The 22,518-nt window shown below is 38.4% G+C and overlaps 1 protein-coding gene across 1 annotated transcript; it reads left to right on the forward strand.

The window, feature by feature from the left end:
* Positions 1-9,056: 9,056 nt before the first annotated feature.
* slc1a2a (solute carrier family 1 member 2a) lies at positions 9,057-22,072 on the forward strand. The gene is made up of 10 exons (XM_036584337.1): positions 9,057-9,192; positions 13,219-13,371; positions 13,607-13,857; positions 14,403-14,538; positions 14,876-15,002; positions 16,971-17,204; positions 17,321-17,515; positions 18,906-19,040; positions 19,421-19,637; positions 22,001-22,072. The coding sequence occupies exons 1-10, from the start codon at positions 9,063-9,065 to the stop codon at positions 22,070-22,072; spliced, it is 1,650 nt and encodes a 549-aa protein (XP_036440230.1). The 5' UTR covers positions 9,057-9,062.
* The last annotated feature ends 446 nt before the right edge of the window (positions 22,073-22,518 follow it).

Consider the following 22,518-nt stretch of genomic DNA (forward strand, 5'->3'; position numbering starts at 1 on the left):
GAGGCCAGTTATCAGGTAGATCAAATGAGATCAGAGTGGAGGTACTGGGGATTCTGCTAGTCTGGGTTTTAAAAGCGTTCTGTGCTGCTGGATGATGTCATGTTTCTGCTAATAGACAGTACACAGGCTTAAGCAGGGTCATGTGAGATCATGACCTCTTGTCCTTGTGTGTCTTTATGTGCTTATGCAAGAAAAGAGAGCTTGTTTTTGTGTTCTACGAAAGAAAAATGATGCAGTCTGATAGAAAGAGGATTGCTAAGAGATAAAAGTCACTATGCAAAAGCTGTCACTATGCAAAAATCAGCACAGCTAGTGGGGAGTGGGCCACAAACTAATGTGGGGTAAGATGTACCATGGACTTTTTATGTAGTTTAACAGGTTCAAGTGCAGCATGCCTTTGGCCACCTTCTCGTTTTCCCCTAGCAACGCCATCTGCACATTTTCACAGCAATCAGTCAGATATTTCTCAAGATTGCCTCTAAAAACCATTTTTATACCATAAAAGTAATTTTTCATTGTTTTTTGATAGCTGAATTATGTCATATGTTAATGCCTATAGTATTTTAAGCACTTTCTTGGTTGCTGTAATATCATTTTGAAGTATATAAACAACTCCTATAAACACTAGCTAGGCTAAAGTACAGCTTTCCACAAAGGCCTGGCTTCAGGGGAACAATATGATGACCGCAGACATTGTGTAGAGGCTTTGCTCACCTAACGTGACAAAGCCTGTGATTGGTTGGTACAAAACAAGTGTGCCATGAAACAAAGATGGATAACTTTAAGGAGTAGCTCTCAGAGCAGGTATGAAGGTATCGACACCTTTCTGATTTGTCACTGAAAGATTACAAATCTCTCTTGGAGAGAAATCTGAGAAACTCTCAGTAGAAATTCAAATGTTTGACTTCAAAAGTTGAAAAACCTCTGTGACAAATTTGTGACCTGCATGTTGCCATAGCCAGAACTGTGATAGAATCATTTTCCAGTAGTCATGAAGCTTCATGCAGCTTCGCAGCCTTGCAAACTTCATTTCTCAAAAAGTATGCTTAACACCTACCAATGAATGCATGAGAGAAGTCAATGCCCACTAATATAAATTCAAAATAGTTCATTTTTGGAAGTTTTTTGTTCACAGATTCATACAAACATACTATGAATGCCATGTAAATAAAATATATTTGCATTTTAATGATCTAATACGAGTGCTTCCATTTGGTGCTTGAAAGTAAATTAGCAAATTAATTTTAATGAACATGTTTTTAGCCATTTAGTTTTGAGAACCTGTGTGTTTTAAACAGCACAGAACTGTATTGAATTAATTGTGTTTGTATTAATTTTCCAGATGTTTTAGTGACTTACAACTACAACTAGAGTACTTGAGCCGCTTCCGGCTGAATTGTTCACAAATGGTAGGTGCTGGTGACGAAGTTTACATTTTTATTTGTAGCACAATTGTATAGTTTGATTGCATAAAAAATATTAATCTTGCTCAATTAATTTGAAAAAATATTTAGCTAAAAAACAAAGTGTGTTGTGCTTCCCTTTTCCCACTGTTTTAAAAACAGGCTGCAACACATCCTATTAGCTGTTATAGATTTTTGCATATATCTTTTTCAATTTTAATTAGAATGTAAGCACAACTTTTTTATGTGCCAACTTGCCAACATCAGTCTGGTGGATATATCTTTACCATTTATTGAGACTTAATTAGCGTCAGGATACACACCCACGAATAAAGGGGGCTAGTTCCATGTTGCAGTATGTTGCGTCAGCCCCCAGAGCTGTCTTTTATTTGCATGCATGGATTCACATCAGAGTCTACTGCCCAGTAAACTTCTAGTGGGATTAGCTCTTAGAGAACTTTGTTCTGTCTTGTTAAGGTTGTTACTCATATGGAGTTTTCTGTTGACCATTTTCCACAGTAGGAAGCAGCCTTCTATGAACCGATACATCTTTGGCCACTAGACACTACATTGGTGTCAAAAGTGGGATGACTGACCTTCCCATAACCCATTAAGGGGAAAAGGAGCCTGGCTTGTGAACTTGACAAGCTGCTGTATTTCTTGAGTTCCTTTCCTTCATGGAAAATGCTTGAGGTACAACTACAGGTGTCAGTTCAACAGCTGGTTGGACAATATGACCGAGATCCAATAGAGGCTGGGATTGGCAGGAACGATGCTGGAGACTTTCTTCAAGGTGTAGCTAGAGGCATGGGGCCAGCTTCTAGCACTGAAGACAGCACTATGGTGTTCAGCCAGCAAAGACCAGCAGTATATCAGCATCTGACCCTGCTAAACCACCACTGCCTGAGGCCTTTCCACCGCCTGAGGTACTTCTTCCTCTCCTCTCCTGAGCAGCTTCATCAAAGATTCAAGAGTTTATTGCCAGACAGTTACACACTACAGTGAAATTCCTACTCTGCACTACCCCTTGGACTACAAGTTTCTACACAAACACTATAAAAATACCAGGTACAAAGTAAAAGAAAGGACCAAAATAGAAGAAGAGTAGGAAAAAAAACAGATCTGCACTTGTAGCTGTGACAAATTTTCACAGCGTATTTTCACTGTATATTATGAGCAAAAATGAAAATACTGTGCAATACTGTGAAATAGCAGCTGAAGAGAGAGGAGACATGTGCAGAGACATCTGCCACATGGGGCGCCATCTTTTTCTACTCTGGCTCATCCTGGCTACCCTGACTAAAAACAGAAAGATCTGTTTCTGGATGCAGTCATAAGACTACAAGAGGCTGTATCAGTGAGGGGAATGCTGCCCTCAGACCCTACCTGACAAGCTCCATAAGCGAGCCACCCAATGGGCCACCTGATCCAACTTCACCAGGGTCAAGACGGAAAATTCTGGGCCTCTTGAGAAGAGCTTACACTGCAGTTAATACAGGGTCACTCCTGTCTCATGTGAGATTTCACTGTACAAGAGGTTCAGAATGGGCAGAAGCCATAGCCTGAGAAGATCAGTGGATCACCAGGAGGAGTGATCCTCCGAATGAGAGTTTCCAGAAAGAGCACAGGTCCCACTGGTGGAGAGCAAGACTCTCCAAACTTGGTCAAAAACAAGGCAAAAACACAGCTATATTAATGCTTATTTCAGATTGCACCCCTATGTGATTGTAGTGGTATGATAGCACTAAGTTAACAGCAAATCACTTTAACATCTTGATCTTCTGGATGTTCTAGACATCTGAAGCTTTGTAAAACACTAATATTGAGATTCACAGTCAGTGACAAGTCTTGGACTTCCAGAAAGCTTCTCATCAAATTGGTCCCACCCATTGGAAATCTAAACGAAATTGTTCGATTACATTGTCACTACCTAATTATGTTGTTTAATCATTATCATCTTCAGCCCCAGAAGTCCTTCCAATGGGTAAGCTAGCTTGGCTGCATCTATCTTAATACCAAAAAAAATCCTGATTGTAAAATTTTCTGTCGAGAATTTCCAACACGTAACAATTACATATGAGAATTATTACAGTACTTGGAAAGTTTAAATACGACATACATGAAGATTATTTATTTAATAAAAATGAGCAAAAAGTTATATAATTGCATTTTTTCATATCACAGAGTTTATTTGGCCTTCTTTCAAGGCCTAGAAGGCCCTGCACATTTTAAGTTTAAGTTTTCCTTGCTTCCAATGTACTCGACTCAACTCACCTCCTAATTAATTAACATGAGTTTTCCATGCATGTGTTAGAGCAGGGGACAAGTAATAAAGTTCATTGTAGACTCCATGGCCAGCGCTAGAAAACACTACACTAGGGTCAGTGGCAGTATGAGCTTTTCTCAGTGATCATAGTATCCCCAACTCATGTGCCCACCATGCAAGAAGCCCACGTGAGTCATCATGTGCTTGCGTTAGGCAATCAAGACTGCTGGCTTCTGGGAGTTGTGGTTCCTTCATACATACTAACTACTCCTAGTTACCTTACTATTTATGGTAAAACCACAACTGAATTATTGAAAAATCTGGAATGTGAGCAGGAGGACTGTCTTTGTACAAATCATGACCCTGAGTGTTGCATTGCTGCTACACTGAACAATAAACAAAGCACAGCAGAATGTAAAGACTGACTACGCAGTTTTGACCTGATTTACTGTATAAGAATATGTTACACATTGCAGGAACCCACATATCTCTATGCATACAATGCTTTGCCTCCAGTGTACACTCTCATCTATGTATGTGTGCTGGATTAGGAAAGCTTAGGACAGATTAGTTAATTATAGACACCTGTCTGCTAAGCATGGAGGCTTGAGTCAGGTGGATGTGCGCGAGGAATGTCCGCTGGACAGGGAACAGCTTGGCGCAACACGGGGGGGATGGGGGCAGACGTGAGTCCATGTGTCCTAGCATTGTAACAGCACACTCCCAGCATGCACCTACTCCCATCCCACCAAAGAGCTCTTTCAGAAACTTAGTGCTTAGTGCTGTGTGGGGGTGCCTACTCAGTGGCTTCAATAAAGACAGGCCTAAGGAGTTCATCACTACCAGGGTATCCAGGTGTTTGAAGGATGGCTATTTGTTCATATCAAACTCTTTATGAGCAACAGCCACTGTGTTAAATGACTCTTTTTGGAAATGTTATAAACAAAGTATGATATTTGCTCTGTATTGATGTAGTGTTATGGAATGGTGGCCTGTGTTGTGTGGGTTAAAGAAAGTCAGCCTGAATTAATCAGAAGTCAACAAAGTCCTCTGGCCTCAAAAATGATCAATGAGTGGTCATGTGCATTGAGACCCTGCTGGCCACTGCAGGCATTTGTTTTTCAATGCAGAAGAAATGTCAGTAAGGAAGTAAAAAAAAAAAAATGCCTGAAATGCATGCAAGGCACTTGGGACTTGGTTTCGAACAGCGCAGCATGATACGCCTTAATGCAACGGTGGAGATTACAGAGGCTGGAAGATAATTATAATCTTCAGTGTTATCCAGAGATAACCACATGTCAAATGGACAGAAAAGGTTAGAGAATCTGATGCACTGTTTATGCCACAGTGCTTTGTACAAACCTGTCCTGCATGCACGTTTGGACCTGTGTAAAAGACAGAGACCATTCAAAATGGCCAACTTATTCACTTTTCAGTGTGTTCATGCTTCACCTTTATTACAGCTTCCGTTCTTTTAGTAAGGCTCACTTTCAGTTTTCAAAGAAATCTGCACGTTTTTCCACATCTCCAAAGTTCAGTCTTAGAAGTTGGGGTAGGGTGCTGTTCATAAGGCTACAGGACACCTACATTAGCTTGCCATGACAACTGACATAACCCTATATAAAGGCTACTTCAGCTAACTTTGATCAAAAGACTCCAATAGGAATAAGCATTTACAAACATTTACGTAGAGTTATGTCAGTCGTCATGACAAGCTTATGTAGGTGTCATGTAACCTTATGAACAGCACCCTATGGAAAAGTGTTACCAAAGTTGGTTGCACTTTCTGCTTCTCATAAGCCAAGCGATCCTAAATACATTCAATGATGTTGAAGTCTGGACCCTGTGGTGGACAGTCCATTGCTCTAAGAACACCAGGAGCTTCTTATAATTTGCAAATTTCCTTCTGTTTTTTATTCTTTTATTTCCTTTTCTCAGTGACAACTTCTTGATAGCACATCCTTTCAGATCCATAGCGCTGAGCTGTCTCCTCACAGTGTAAGGATGGGCACAAACACTTGTGGATCCTTTTATAAAGGTGAAAGATTTAAGTACTGTTTATCTGATGCTGACAGTTATGGTGGTCCCCCAGGTCTTGCTTGTAAGAAGTCCCCATCTCTATATATTTTATTAGTTTTTTTAAACTCCAGTTTTGGAAACTCCTGAAAATGAATGACTTGATCCTTTAATGCCCCTTTTTCTGGAAATGAAATAAATGAAAGGTGGTCTTTGACTTTCTGCATAGTACTGTTGATTGCCCAAACTTGAGCAAATCTGCTATTATTCACAACGTCTGCACCTCTTGTGAACTGCATCACACATCAGTCCTTTAATTCTGTTCAAAAGTTTAAGAGATCAGACCAAGCAAACAACAAGAAAGACAGAACAGAGAGGGGAAGATGCAGAGATGGACAGAGACAGGGAGAGCAGTCTGGAGGATTTTACTTGCTACTTACTCTTAATCTGGGTGCTTGACTCCTCCCTTCCCCTCCCGCTTCCCCTTGGGGGAACTCTAAGCAGAAGCTGCCTGGCCATTTTACCTGCACCTATGGTTGAATCAGACTGCTTGACTGGCACTGGATAGTGATTTGAACCTTCGATCCGTGAATGTGAATCTTTGAATATTGATCCGTGAAGGTTCTGTCTTGCCGGTTGCAGGCCTCAATTCACCGGTTGTTTGGATATCACATTTGGGTTTCTGATGATCTGGCTTGGATCCCCCGATGGATAAACTGTGATCTTGTCATCCTTTCTTCTATAGTCGTTGTTACAGCCTATGGCTGCATAGTTGTCTACTGCAGAGACTCTTCACCCTGAAAACAACTGCACTACAGCAGGTAATGTGCAAAATGGAACCATGCATTTTGCATTTGCAAAACTTTTGTGAGATGAAAAGGTTTTTATTCAAAGCTAGGTAGCTGCTGGATATCTGGACGGGGCTGTGCATCATTGCAAGGGCTGTAAAATGCAAATGACCCTGGCATTTAAAAAAAAAAAATGAATTTGCAAAATGCAGAGTTGTGAACAAATCTACTGTGAGTTGTTTGCAATGATTGGGCTAGATTTAATTGTTTAGGATAGGCAGTGATTATTCATTGACAAATGTCCAGAAAGTCACTTTTTTTGACCTTTTCATGTGGAGACAGGTTGTCCCTGGCTAAAAATAGCCTGCAGACAAGCTCAAGCATGAGCTTTGCATCCTAACTCATGCAGAGGACTTTGACAACAGATGCATCCAGCAATAGGTTAACATTTAAATTAGCTTTATTAGAACATTTCCCTACTTGCAAACTTTATAATGGACAAATTTGGTCTTATGCTACATAGTACATCTATGTGGCACAACTTTGGAAATCCTGGAAGCATTTGAAATGCACTTTTACCAGGTCTTTGTACAGTCATTTGCATATTAACATCAATGAACCTGCCATTCAGTAGCTCATGCTTAGTATAAGATGACACCTTGACTTTCTTGGGCAGTCCATACTGTTGTGTAACACAATTACTGTTGTGCTTGAATGGCTAAAATTAACCTTTTAACAGGCTTATATCTCATTAGGGCTGGGGCAGTGAGTATCAGACAGCTTCCTTGCCACCACTCAGCCTTCGCAAATCCTAAGTGCCAACTACTTCTACCTCACAACATATTCAGACAAAACTGGAACATGAATAATAATCAATTACGTACTTCAGTTAATTATGCAGAATCAAATGAGCGTTGTCTTTCACAATGGTTTTGGTACTTGTACTTGAGAACATAACTATCTGAAGATGAGGTTTGTTCCATATTGGCTCCTTTGCAGGAACAATTCTGAAACTAATCACAAAACTCTGGTCATTTTTGCATTAAATCACCATTTACCCTAAATCAACTTGGTGGATGTGCTGTACTCTTTGCACATAAACTTGATAGCCAAATTTTGATGTACCTGGGCACTACAAATTGTCCTGCTTTGCTTTGCCATCCGTGCTTAATTACTGGAGTTACGTAACCAAGCAAGGTTATACTCTATTAAGGGAGGAGGAGTGACTTCTAAGTTTAAGAGCTTTAAAGCCAGACCACAACAAAGCCAAATGACTGGTGTGCTGTTGTGTCATGTGACATGACTGCCATTAACGATCAGTGGACAGTTTGCAGAGACATGACCTGAAAGTTAGGGGCACTGAGGAGTTAGCATGCCTTGACCTGTCCCTTGCCCAGAGGGCAAGGGATCACAGAGGATGTTCCTCAGGTCATCTCATTAGCATATAAAAACATGCAACAATATTGTCTGACTATTAGAAACAAAAAAATATTTTCAAAAGTGAGTCCACTCCAAGTAAAATTCCATGATTTTTCTTAATTTTGCCATAATTCAATCACTGAGATGCAAAAAAAACTCATTTAGAGTGGTTGGATGTGAATTTGTTCATTATAGAGAAATTTACTGACTCTTTCCAGTGGTGGTGATGGGAACCAGGGGTCATACTGTCTACAGTGCAAATATGGCCATTTTATTTACTATCCAAAATGACCAGTGAACCTACATGTGTCTTTTGAACTTTTATATGTAATGTTCATAATGGTAAAATAGTGGTAAATCTAAGGAAATATGTTTTCCCTGGGGACTATTTTGCCTTACAACACCCTCCATGTGCTTCTCCATCATGAACAGATTTTTTTAAATTATGTTTTAACATTTTAATACTATTGTAAAACAGTGTATCATACATCAGGCAGTGTATTCTTAACTATTTAAAGAAATAGCTTTCTGTGGGATAGCTTTAGCGGTTATTAAACTCTTTGGACATCTGGTTCCTATGGCCACCACTGTGAACAATTCTTACACTGTAATTTTCTCTAGAATGGTGTGTTTCACATCAAACCACTCTGAATGACTTTGCTACATTTGAATGATTTAAATATGCAGAAATGTAAAAAATCAGTTGCATTCCCCTTTAAATACTTGATGTGGGATCAAATACACAATCATCAACCTTGAGTTCAAGTTTGTGATCATCTCATGATAACCATAGATGATAACACAAGATGTCAGGATGACATCAGGTCATCAGGCAAAAAACCCTGGATTGAATGCATTACTCAAATTGAGAGCATTTGTAGGAGCAGAGATTAAACATATTTTCAAAAAAGTTGCTGAAGTCTATGAATATTGCTGTGCAGACTGACCTGCTCTGGGTCAAGAGTTCAGCATCAGTGATATGTATGCTGAAGTCATACTGGAACCATGCACATTTGAAACAGGCCTCATTTTCGTCCCACATTGACTGAATGCAGTTATTCTAAAAGGCTCAGTACAAAACCATAGAACAGGCCATGCTTGCAAAACCTAGAACAAAATTGTTCTACCAATTTAATGTTATTTATTATTTTCTCCTCCAGTGCCAACAATATGCAGAAACAAGTGGAGGTCCGAATGCACGAGAGTGACCTTGAACCTCCAGTTCCTCCACCCGAGCCAGCATGTGGAGGCCTCTGCGACAAAATCATGAAGAACTTGCTTCTGACACTCACAATTCTTGGTTAGTTCTCTTCATTTGGGTCCATATACAGTGCTGAGCAAAAATCGGAGGCACACTTTTATTTATTCAATTTCCAGTCAAAAGGCCTTTAAGTACAAGTCATTTATTTTCTAGTTTACCTTTTACCTTTATTACAGCTTATAATCATTTCAGGACACCTGATTTCAGTTTTTGAAAGAAATCTGCAGGGATCTTTGTCCACACCTCCACGTTCAGTTTAAAAAGTTGGTTGGATTTTATGCATCTCATAAAATACAACCCAAACACATTTACATTCAATGTTCTGAGAACATCAATACCTTCTTTGGGTGAACTGCAAGCGCATGTTTTTTGTCTATTTCCTTTTCTCAGTAAGGTCTTATTGACAGCTACACATCCTTTCAGACCCATAACGCTGAGTTGAGGATGAGCAGAAACACCTGTGGATTTTTTTGGATCTAGAGCAAGCATTGAGCATTCTTGCATGGTTGTGAGGAGTCACATTTTTAGACAAGTGGATTATCTTATATTTTACGTCCTCAGAAATATGCCCTGATAAATGAATAACTGAATAACTGCTCTTAATACGTCCATGTTTATGTGAATGACGTGGAAGCAAAAATATACTGTCACTGAAATAGTTAATAATTGTTTAGGCTAGAGGAAGTTTCTGCTTGATTATTAGGCATGCAAAAGAATGTGACACCACTGTAATGCACTAACTTGTGGTTTATTGCAGTGCAGGTCTACAGTATCATATGTCATGCTGGTGAAGCATGCATGCATACTGCTTATCAATCTAGCAGCATCTATAAATGGTTTCAAAGAGCTTCAGTGTATTCTGTCCAGGAACTGCAATAGCTTTTGGTAGAAGTTTTCTTCTACTGTCTAAGTGCCATGCAAATTTATATTTTAATAGATTAATGAAACATTGTCAATGTTTACCTATGAAAAGTGTACATGTGCATGCAGAAATGCAAAAGGGTGACTTTATAGCATTGGCCTACAGATGTTCTAATAGGAAATGAGGAAACATTCCTTCTGTTTGTATGGAAACTGTGTACCTAGCTTCTCTGCTGGGTCAAGCTAGGTGACGATCAATCAGGACTTATTAAATTACAGGCTACAGGAATTGGGTTAATGTGTTTATGTTGTGCCTTGTGCCCAGATGACAGTTGCTAATCACTTGACTGATGGCTTAGGTTAATGGGAGTTACGGAAAAATACATCCCAGGAATGCTATTACTTTGGTTCACAGGCCTTTGTTTTCAGCCTTTGTTTTTAAACGTGCTCGTTTCATGCTCATCAGTGGAGAAAAGATGCTACTAAGGCAAATATGTGCGAGATATGAGTCAGACTAAGCACTAGCAAGCATTTGTGCATTCTCTGGCCAAAAAGTGGCCTTGGCTCACCTCAGCATTGATTGGGTCAGAATATGGTATTCCTTCTCATCCTACTATAAAGGAGAGCTTTTCAGAAATGTACATTCTGAATGTGAGTACGTGATCTGGCAGAGCTATACTGGGCAATAGAAGCGCATCATGTAACCACATGCACATTCATTGCCAGTCTTGCGTGTACAGCAGGACTATGTTAAATATTACAGTGAATGTGGATCAACTATCTGCTTTGAATATTTGATTATAGTTCAGGGAAGGAGATGATAGACATAGACACTGGAGAAGAATTCTTCTGCTTTTCAAAGGCTTTTTATTGAATTTCAAAAGACTTCCTGAAGGTTTGTGTCCCAAAGGTATGGCATAGCTTCACATGCACAAAGAACAAAAAAGTTCTTTAAGTTTGATTTTTGGGTAACATTCCTCTAGGATGTCTCCCATCTCTTCAAATCATGAACATTTTGAAAACAACCCATGTTTTTCATCATACATAGACTACGCTACATAGAATAGCATTAGGAGAACACCAGAGGGTAATATCATTAGTATGTCAATTGTATGTGAGCATTACTGACTGACTGTCATAAAACAAGGAGTTTTAGGGAGATTTTTTTACTCAACACCACCTTTAAAGCAACATATAACAAGCTTAAAATGCAGTGGTGCTAGGTCTTCAGTTCAGGCCATAGATGCAAAGCTCAGTCAAAGAATTGGGAAAAAATAAACTTTACAATTACGCTTGTATTTCTGGTAGTGCCCCTATGGGATTTGGGATAGTATGTTAGCACTAAGTTTCCGCTGTTGCACATGGACATTTTTTGGCTGTTCCAGATTAAATGCAGACATTTGAAGACTGTAAAAAACATTGCATCAGTATATATTTATTTTGTGTAACAAAAATGAACATATATTTTACCTTACAATGATTCTTTCAGTAAAGAGTCCTGATTTAGAGCTGCAGCTTTTTTTCATTTCTAGCAACTGACTGAAACCTGGTTAGTATTTACAGTCAGTGGCATAACTTTCAGAAGGTCTAGAGTGATGCTTTTTTTCTCACAATATTGCTCCCAAGCATTGAAAATTCATTGGATTGTTGATACTTCTATCATTTCCAAATTAAGTGTAAGGCCTTTAGTCCAGCCCCTGGACTCTTAAACAACCAAATCCTGGACCAACCCTAGCAAATCTTTAATCTTGTGTGTGATCATGGATGTGTGTCATGTGACTCTCGAATGTATAAAGTTACGACTTCTCAGTAAGTGTGCCCAGTACATTGGAATAGACTACTGTGTGCTACTCATGGACCTATATATGGCACTGAATGGTAAACATTAAAGCTATAAACTGCAACTCTAATTGGATCATGTATATAAAACAAACCATTGGCAAATTACCCTGCACTTTTAGAGTAGTATACAAGGCACCCAATCACAGAAGCAGTTTAGATGTCTAAAAATAAAGCAGTGACAGTGCTTAGTCAAGCTCAATATCTTTCAACAACTGGTAGGATAACATGATATTCAGTAATTAACAAAAGTATCTAAGATACTGAGAGCTTAACACAGTCACTGATGACAGATATGCAAATTGCCAAAACCAGAGACCACCCATCATTCAATTAAGTGAATCAAAACTTAAGTACATTGTTCTTTTTTTCAGGTGATATGTCTGAGTTGATTAGATATAAGACTATCAACTTGTATAAGGAAGAGGAAAATAAATGAACGTAAGTGTAAAAACAAGACTAAAACCAGTTCAAAAAATTGTTCAGCCATTAAAGCTGCTACTGAAAAAAGGAGATGAGAAGAAAGGCAAGGCAAGTTTATTTATATAGAACTTTTTATTCAAAGTACCTTACAAATGTCATTTAAAAAGTAAAATAAAAGAGAATAGAAATTAAAAACTCAATTGAAACAATAGATTTGAAAGAGAAAATCATTAAATTAAAATTTAGAAATTAAATTGGGATAATTAAAAATCTAAAAAGAAAAGAAAAAAGAAAGTTTTGCAAATCAAAGAAGAACAGTGGGCTGACCGCCCCAGAGTCCAGACCTCAACATCACTCGCAATGGTGAGAAGCAGAAAATGCAACCAACTTCTGACACTGAACTTTAGGGGTTTCACTGAAAAACTGAAAGCAAGTCCCCTGAAAGGAATGGAAACTGTAACAAAAGCAAAGATTGGACACAATAAATACTAAAAATTAGATATTGTGTCGTGGTTGTGGCTTTTGTATAATTTTCTGTTAATATATTATCACTGCTCACAGAAAAAACTCTCCATTTTTTACATTTTCACAATTCTCTGTCATTTGCGTGTGGTAGCTGTCCTTAACATTGTGTGAAAATTTCGTGATGAATGGACCAATAGACATGCTCCAAAACTGCTTGGAATAAAATCTCTTTACATGAAGTAAAAACTTTTTTGGTCTCTCCTGAAAAGTTACTATTTTGGAGATACATGGTTTTCTTTGGACAGTGAGGATATGTTTTCTGCTTTATCCTGAAAATGAATAATTTTTTATTAAATGGCTATTTTGACTAGAAGTTAAAAACATGAATGTGTTTTTATGCTTTTTACAACATTGTAGGGTTTTTTGAGGTGAGGTTATACAGGAGTCTGATGTTGTCTGGTGTTTTGTTTTGTCTAGGTGTGATCTTAGGTTCAGTAGCTGGTGTTCTTCTGCGATATGCATCTCCACTCCCTCCTGACGTCATCATGATCATTGCCTTTCCTGGTGATATTCTCATGAGAATGCTGAAGATGCTGATTTTGCCTCTAATCATCTCCAGTTTAATCACAGGTACTTAACAGAATAGAAAAAATGTAAACATTAGTGATTCTTAAGTGACTGACACACACACAGCTGTTCCTGTTGGCGGGGTCACTGTGTAGCATTACCAGGCCTTATCCTCAGCTTAGGAATAGTCAGTAGTAGTAAGTGAAGCAAAGGCTTTCATGCTTTTCTCATATTTAGTTAACATATTTAGTGAGTTTAGTTTACAGTACTGTTCAAACAATCACCCTTTTCATTACAGGGCTGGCTGGGTTAGACGCCAAATCTAGCGGTCGTCTTGGCACAAGAGCCATGGTGTACTACATGACTACAACCATCATCGCTGCTGTCCTGGGTGTGATTCTGGTGCTGGCGATCCACCCTGGCAACCCCAAGCTGAAAGCTAACCTTGGAGAAGGGAAGAAGAATGATGAAGTGTCCAGTTTAGATGCCTTCTTTGATCTCATCAGAAACCTCTTCCCAGAGAATTTGGTGCAGGCTTGCTTCCAGCAGGTACGTCTCGTTTAACCAGTTATAGTTTTGGGAGGTTAGCACCAGCCAAGTTTCAGCACGTTTAATAACCTAAAAGTAAGTTGTAGTAGGTCATGGAATCTTAGATAATTTCTACCTCAAACATTTGTTCTCATACAGATTTTATTACATACAATTTTATTTAACAATTAATAAGCTGGCCTGAAAGCCAGTTTACTGTTCTTCATCTTCTTCTTACCATAGCAACAGCCTACTAACCCCTTAAATAACATTCCAGTGGTCTAGCAACACCTTAGCAAACACCTGGGATACCATAGCAGTGGTCTAGCAAAACCTTAGCAACTACCTGGAATAGCAAAGCAACAGCTTAGTAACACCTTAGCAACCACCTAGGATAGCATAGCAATGGCCTGGCAACTCATTAGTAACTGCCTGGGATAGTAAAGACTAGTGTTCTGCAACTGCTTTACCTTTTGAAGCATTATTAGCTGGCTTTGTCAAATCAACTTAAAGTTTGCCTTTATAGTTATTATTATTATTATTATTATTTTCCTCTCTCTCTACAGATCCAGACTGTTTCAAATAAAGTAGAAGTAGCTCCGCCTCCTCATCCAAATCGATTTGGACGAAATGCCACCAAGGGTGCAGCTAAATACGTCATCAAGAAATCTCTTCAGTTCAAGAGTGGCATGAACGTTTTAGGTGCCTATACAATTTTGTTTACTGTGTACTGTAATGCATTTTACAATGCATTTTATTCCCATTTTTTATTCCTACAAAGAGTTTATTGTGTTCTATCATATACTGTTATACTATACATATTATCTCTAAATCTTATCTCGGTGAAATTTTGAAAAGTAATTTTTGGTCAAAGGGGACCTTCAACTATCATCACCTCTAACCAAGATCATTTTTTCTGATGTGAAGGATTTTAATGATGAGTAAAATCATAGATCTATATTTTAGATCTGGACACAATCACTAGTACTTCACATTCTCGTATATGATTTATATGAAAACCTTTTATTCTTTTTTCAAGGTCTTATTGGCTTCTTTGTGGCATTTGGAATCTGCATGGGAAAAATGGGCGAGAGGGCCAGGCTGATGCTGGACTTCTTCAATGTCCTCAACGAAATTGTAATGAGGCTGGTCGGCATGATCATGTGGTCAGTATTTGCGCACTTTTTTTGTTAAAATTGACCTATTAACATCACACACACAGTTTCAAAAAGAAGGTCCAGGTCAGTATTTAGGTCTCTAATGCAAAATCAACATTATGCTGATGAAGATATGCTGACAGTAGCATATAATTTCCTTACATCCTCAGATGACATGTCTGTCAAGTTCTCTTTGAATACTCTTTCAACATGCACGCAATCCTCAGGTTCATCTGCTTGGGGAAGGGATCCAAAGCACAACCCACGTTATAAATGTTCTTCTGTATGTGGCATGCAGTTACACATTTCCAAATCCCCAAAACTTCCACTGTGTAGCTTTAACAATGCAAATAAGTATGATCATTCTGATTTCATAATTGCTTTTCTGTAAATTTCATTGTGGAGATGCTGTTCTTGTTTCACTCCACAAAATCCCATTACCAACAGGCAATTTTATTCTGTGTACCCTACTAAGATTAGGATTAATTAAAAATGCAAAACAATTTGCAACAAAATAGATGATACGCATGCTGAGCTTTTTGTATATCTTACTGCTAACTGTGAAAGAACTTGTTTCAAGCATAACAGTTTTATTACCAGAAAGGTAATTGGACTATTAAAAATTAATGATTATTAATCATTTGAACTAATTAACACCATGTCAGGCCACATTATGTCCATTGAATCAGCAGAAATGACCTTACATAATATATGGCCTTAAAGTGAGCATCCTGTGTGTTGCGAGCTATACTTCACCAATGCCAATAGTTGTTCAGCTAAGATTGATACAACATATTCCACTAAACTTTGCCTTTCACAGCAAAATATCACTGTACATTTCACTGCACACTGCTAGACTGTCCTATGTTCGTCAACCTCCACCACAAGTGAACAATCTGTGACTGTTCTCTTAACGCTTCGAGGTGAAATATGTCATCTGTGAACTCTAAACACTCTGTAACTGTATACTTTTTCTTAAACAGCTTAGGTGACCTACGCCAGTTCTAACTAAATTGCCTGTCATTGACTTAATAGTCCAACAATCCCAATAAAAATTGAGAACCTTTATAAATTATCAAACTTCTCTACATTACATTACAAAACAGAAACTTGCTTTTGAATTGTAAAGGACCCATATCATGGAAAACCAAAATTTTGTTACTTTTCTTGACATAAAAGTATTTGATGTTGCATGTAAACTGTGTAATATTTTCAAAATATACCTCTCATTCTCTAGTCCATACAGACCATATATGTAAATGTGGACAATTGAATTCATTGGGTTTTTTTTAGTGCATTCATAAATACCCACTTATTCTGCTTACAGCAGATCAGCTCTGCCTGTTCATGATGGAGCTATAAGGAGTGTTTCAACTGAACTGCTTTTTGAATAAGTCACAATACAGGGCAGCCAATCAGAATCAACAGAAGTCATTTACATGTATCACTCTTAAGAGCTCAACAATAAAATAGCCTGTTTAAAGGAAAAAGAGAGGTTGAAAAAATGAATCTTGACTGTTTTATGTAAAGAAATTCCCATAAATATCAGAAGTGGGCATCAGGGGGAGAAACATGGGAAAGATTTAGAATATGGGCCCCTTACATCAGCTAAATCAGTTTTTCTGCATCAGGTTTTTTCATGTAGAAAAAACTCAGATCAAGGTAGAGGCTACAAGGTCACTCCCTGTTGACCAAAGTGAAGTCACTATCCAATCTAAGAAAGATAATGTAAAATTTGTCAAACTGTACTGACCCTTTGACCTTCCTGGTCCACAGTGGGGTGTTCTTGCTCCTGGCTGGCTCACCAATAGATCGCAGTATCTCACTGCAGAGTTTTCTTGGGAACACTTCTTTTTTATTAACTGTTCTTAGTACTATATACTGTGTAGCATTGTTTTCTTGTTTTTTATTGCCTTAAAGGAAAAATTGTGTGGTGTAAATATACCAGAGAGTCTTAATGCATCTTCCCTGTCATAGGTATTCCCCTGTGGGCATTGCATGCCTGATCTGTGGAAAGATTATTTCCATTAATGATCTGGAGGGGGTGGCCCGGCAACTGGGGATGTACATGGTCACTGTCATTGTGGGCCTTATCATCCATGGTGGCATTTTCCTCCCATTGATATATTTCATCATCGTCCGGAAAAACCCTTTCAAATTTTTTATGGGAGTATTTCAGGCCTGGGTCACTGCCTTAGGAACAGCCTCCAGGTAGACAATTTTCCTTTTTGTCCTTTATTGATAGGATGACATAAAATAAAGCTCATATATATGGATTTAAAGACCGAGGGTCTTCAATCTAACATCTTTGCATGTCTCTGTCTTAGTGCTGGCACGTTGCCTGTTACCTTTCGTTGCCTGGAGGAAAATCTAGGCATTGATAAGAGAGTAACCCGCTTTGTCCTTCCCGTTGGTGCTACCATCAACATGGACGGTACGGCCCTTTATGAGGCAGTGGCAGCCATCTTCATTGCACAGATGAATGGAGTACAGCTTGACCCTGGTCAGATTGTCACAGTCAGGTAGGTCAATGTCTACTAAAATGAAAATAAATTAATTAATTAATTACTACAAAAATTTCAAATTGATTTTACATTTACGACGTACCCCTTAACAACACAATCAAATCATGAATTCAAATTCTAGATTAATTTGATATGCATACTTGGACACAAATTTTGGGTTGAAATATTTCTGGTATTCCTACAGACAAACTACTCTGGCTTTCAGAGATTACTTTTCAGGTTACTCTGTAATCAGTTTATGACATTGATTTTTAACCCTTTAAGGACTAAGCCTAGAAGTGGCCTCTTGTTACATGTTACATATTAAAATATTAATATTAATTTCACATTTTTACTGCAACAAAAACCTACAGAGACATTTTGAATGAATAAACTGTTATTTTAAATTTCTTCTTTGCATGCAGTCTTATGGATAAGCTTGGGCACTTCTGATCAAATTACATCTTGTTGATTTTCTAAGTGAAAATACATTAACACATCCTCTACAGAGAAAACACTTCTGCATATTTTAATTGTGTATTTGCTGGACTTAACATATTTGAAAAAAAAACATAAAATGTGACATGTACAAAGATTATGGCAGATTTAAAATAAATAAAAAGTTAATTAGTTAGAAAATGAACAAAATTTGTAATTTGACCAGGAGTATTCAAACGTTTGCATACGACTGTACCCATGTTCCTAGCTCAGTAGGTGGGCGTTTTTAGTTTATGCTCTTATGGATGATGTAACAATATCTTGCTGGGTAGGTCCACTTCATATTCCTAATAAGTGTCTCCAGCCTAGTCATCACTTCACTCTAAAATATTTGTAGTTTTTCAGCAGAAAAGCAAGAAAATCTTAAGTGAAACACCTGAAGTGTTTCAGAAGAAGTACTGCAGCATGCTATCTCAGTGGCCTCCAACCCTAGTCCTGGACAGCTACCTTCCTGCAGAGTTTAGTTCCAACCTGTATCCAATGAGCTGCCCCACCCCTTATTTAACTCCAATACATCTGATCTGCCAATCAGGGACTTGGGCAGAAGTTAATTAGCTGGAGCAGGTGTGGCAAATTGTGTTTGGGACTAGGCTCTGCAGGAATTTAGCTCTCCAGGACCAGTGTTGGACACCTCTGTGAACCATGTTCCAGGTTTCATACAAAGGCTTATTATTCAGTAACTACAGGGACTTCACTGCAAACTAATGGAGCTATTTTAGGTTTAATAAGTATGTAATAAAACATGGCTTGTTAAGGGGTTGTGTGTTTTGATTGCATGTTACATTAGTTCTTAAAGGGTTAAAAAAAAAGTCTAACATTTTTAATAATTTTATTACATCACAAATATGTAAAATTCCAATTGTAAATGTACCAAAATGAAGTGAAATTAATTGTGCATTTCCTGCCATAGCCTGACAGCCACTCTAGCTAGTGTAGGAGCAGCCAGTATTCCCAGTGCTGGCTTGGTCACCATGCTTCTGATCTTGACTGCTGTGGGACTGCCAACCCAAGACATCAGTTTACTGGTGGCAGTCGACTGGCTATTGTGAGTAAATCTTAAGCATTCTCTATACAGGGCTTATCAACTCGCCCATCAGCTTGATCAGACATTCATATTCAATGATATAACAGACCACTGTAGCCCTTTTTATTTACGTGTTCTAACTAGTTATCATTGATTTCTTCATTTATTTTTAAGATGTTTTTAATGTAATTAACTCCCATTATTAAAAGGGTAGTTGTCTTGTAAAATGGTACCCCAAAAAATGGGGTAATTTGTTAAGGATAACTTCAAAGATCTGACAGTAAAAAAACCTAATCCAGCTGAAGAATATAGCCATGTTGAGTAAATATTAGTAAACAAAGTAAATGCTACTGCCTCAAGAGATGTGGCACGTGTGTCTGTTTCTCCACCCAACCCAACAGGGATCGTTTCCGAACATCTGTCAATGTTGTTGGAGACTCCTACGGGGCAGGCATTGTGTACCACCTCTCCAAAGATGAGCTGGACATGTTTGACGCCCAGCAGAAGGCAGATGACTTTGAGATGACGAAGACACAATCCTTCTATGAGAATAACACTAACCATGGCGTATATGTGTCACGCAACTCCTGTCCACAAGTCCTGATAGATGACTGCAAGGTACATATCACTCTCACAGATATAGAAACTTGTATGTAGAGACATTTTTTTACTGCCCAACTCTGCATGTATCATTTTGATTTTCTTACTTTTTTGTATTTTGATCATTTCTGCCATGTCTGGTTTGGAGGTACATTTTTAGACGAAATAGATGGAAAAATAAATAAATATGGTCTTATTTATTTATTTGTTCTTGTACTGGGTGAAATAGCAGTTTTGTCTGAAAACTCAGACTAGTACATACTTTACAGGTTTTGTTCATCGTTGTGTATATTCACGTTTAGGCTTCATTCTCTTTGGTAATGGGCTAGTAGTACAAGATGGTTTGACTTAACAATGCTCACTGATGTCTCGGTTGGTACATGACAACTTTCTATGTGAGATTTTAGCAGGATCTGCCAAAGATCATGATTAGTTACTGTATGTAACACATTCAAACATCCACATCAGCATCTATGAGTGAAAGAGAGAAGGCCTTCAAAGGTATGTTTGAATTTTGAATATATGAATATCAAAGACGTTTACCTGGTAGATCACTTCTACCTAGTAAAGTCAGTGTTAAATGTAGCTAGTATAGCATATCCACACTCAAATCCTGACACGTTACCTGCAAACCTTTACCGTTAATGTTCAGGCTTTGTGTCTTTCAAACTTGCAGCCCTTACACATTGAACTGGGATGTATGTGTTCACATTTGCCATGAAAGCCCCGTAAAAAAAGGTTGTGAAGTGCTCAGCATGAACAGCCAACAGCTTCTTCATTTCTCAGTAATATAGAAAATACACTCTGGCAATGTTTTTCTTTCTCAAAGGCTGAAAACTCCTGCAAAGTGCCGCAGAAGAGTTTTGCTTTACTGGTAGTGCTGCATCACTTTTGCACAGTAGCAGCATGCAAGCACATATGGCAGATTTTGCAACTTTCAGAGCAGTTTGCAACTAGAATCATATACAAACTACACTCCTGTGACATTTTTCATTTGAAAAAGCTCATTTGGGGAAAAAGTGCAGCAGAAACGTCCCACTTTGCCAGCCATAGTAAAGATGTTATTGTCTTTCCTGGTAATGCACTGGCGTCTGTAAAGACATCTTCATTACCTTTTGTTTTTATGGTTGAGTTTTAAGCTTTCACATCGTGAAACATCGCAAAAGTGTATTTTGTGCTTGGTTTTAGTAGCACACCAGTAGAGAGAAGCAGCAAAGCGTGATGCTACTGCTCAAAAGCATTGAACTAGTGAAGATGAATATGATGGTAAAATACTGCAAGTTAGATTTACTTGATTCTCTTTGCATATGGTTGGGATTTGAGTGTGGATATGCTGTAATACTAGCTACATTTTACGTTGACTTTACTTGATAGCAGGGATCTAACAGCTAAATGTCATCAATATTACTTTCCTTTGTAATGTAACTCGCCACACACCTTTTTAAGTTGATTTTTTTACTCTTTGGTACTGATGAGTATGTCTGAATGCTGTGATATTCATAACTGAGCCTGACCTTTGGCTGATTTTGCTTAAATCTCATGTAGAATCTCACTGTGTACCAACTGAGGCACCGGAGAATGTTGCTATGCACACACTGCTTATACCAAAAGTGTACTGTGTCATCTTGTGCAATTATCCAATTGAATGGGATGGAATCAGATATCTTTAAAAGGCTATTATATTTATACTGAAAGGCCAAGCTGGCTTTGGCTTTTTCAACTGAAATAAGAAAGCTACTGTAAATATCATTTGGGAGGAGAAGGAGAAGGTGTGTATCAGCAAATACAAAACTTTTGCACTTATCTTCTGTTGAGTGCTGATGACAAAGGCTGCTATTTCATCTCATTCTACATTCTTTTGTGGAATTCTTGGCAAAGAGGTAGACTTTTTTGGAAATGTGAAGAAATCACACACAAAAAAAAAATGTTTGTACTATTTTTCTTTTATGCTTCTTCTCAATCTCTTTTCCGTTGCAGTTGAGCAGATTTCAGTGACTCTTGTCCCTTAAAAGTATAGGCCAATGCTCAGTTCAGTCCACCATACAATAGCGAGCATAGCACTTTTCCTCAGCATCTTTAGATCACTTGCTTTGGGCAGAGATTCCATACCATAAGCAGAAAATCGGTACAGCTTACATGTTCTTTAGAAACCCACAACTTGCAAATATCAGTCAGCTCTTCAGTGGGTTTCATATACTGGTAAAAACCATTTAATGATGCAATTAAGATATAAGAACATGAAGGCCGATAGTCGAGATCGTATCCACTGTAAATGGTTTCTCTGCTCCAAGTCGTAGACGGTGTAGTGTTGCCAGCTGCGGTAAATGCATTTTGATTGTGCCTTGGTCCAACAGTTAGATGTCCCTGATAATTGCTTTCAGGTAACCTTGGCCCCAAATGGTTCCCCTGCGGAGTTCTCTCTTGTTGAGGAGGAACCTTGGATACAAGAGTAACACAGCACACAGATCCAGCTCCGCCTTATCCCGAGTCCCGCAAGCTTATTCGTCCTGGTGAAAACAAACGAACAAATGCAAACTTTTACACGTACAGTACTTACCAAAGACATCAAAGAACTATTTTTTCATGCACAAGAACGGACAATCGCAGTCATCTCCACATGGCAGAGAATGTAGTATGCCCTTGATGCTCTCGGTGGCTTAACACTTGGGCTACATTTTGAGCCTTACCTGTGGGTGAAAGCCCTCTCAGAGCGAAAGCACACACAACCTTTCAATTCCAGGTTGATAAAAGAGCTTTGTATGACTATAATGGACAGGTGAGCGTAGCAGTGAATGTGTGCTGTGGTCAGGTGGCCTTGCATGTTCTTTTATTTGTTTATTTCTTGTAAGGGGTTACCATAACAGCCGTGTAAAGTGGGTTCTAAACATAGCTCCACACA

Source organism: Colossoma macropomum, unplaced genomic scaffold (genome assembly GCF_904425465.1).
Source record: "Colossoma macropomum unplaced genomic scaffold, Colossoma_macropomum, whole genome shotgun sequence".
NCBI classification, from domain to species: Eukaryota; Metazoa; Chordata; class Actinopteri; order Characiformes; family Serrasalmidae; genus Colossoma; species Colossoma macropomum.

Excerpts from the sequence above, each read along its gene's own strand:
- slc1a2a (XM_036584337.1), top strand. The coding sequence starts at position 9,063 with ATGCAGAAACAAGTGGAGGTCCGAATGCACGAGAGTGACCTTGAACCT. Across the intron at positions 17,205-17,320 it reads GCCTTAGGAACAGCCTCCAG|TGCTGGCACGTTGCCTGTTA; the intron begins GTAGACAATTTT and ends TCTCTGTCTTAG. Across the intron at positions 19,041-19,420 it reads GTGGCAGTCGACTGGCTATT|GGATCGTTTCCGAACATCTG; the intron begins GTGAGTAAATCT and ends CCAACCCAACAG.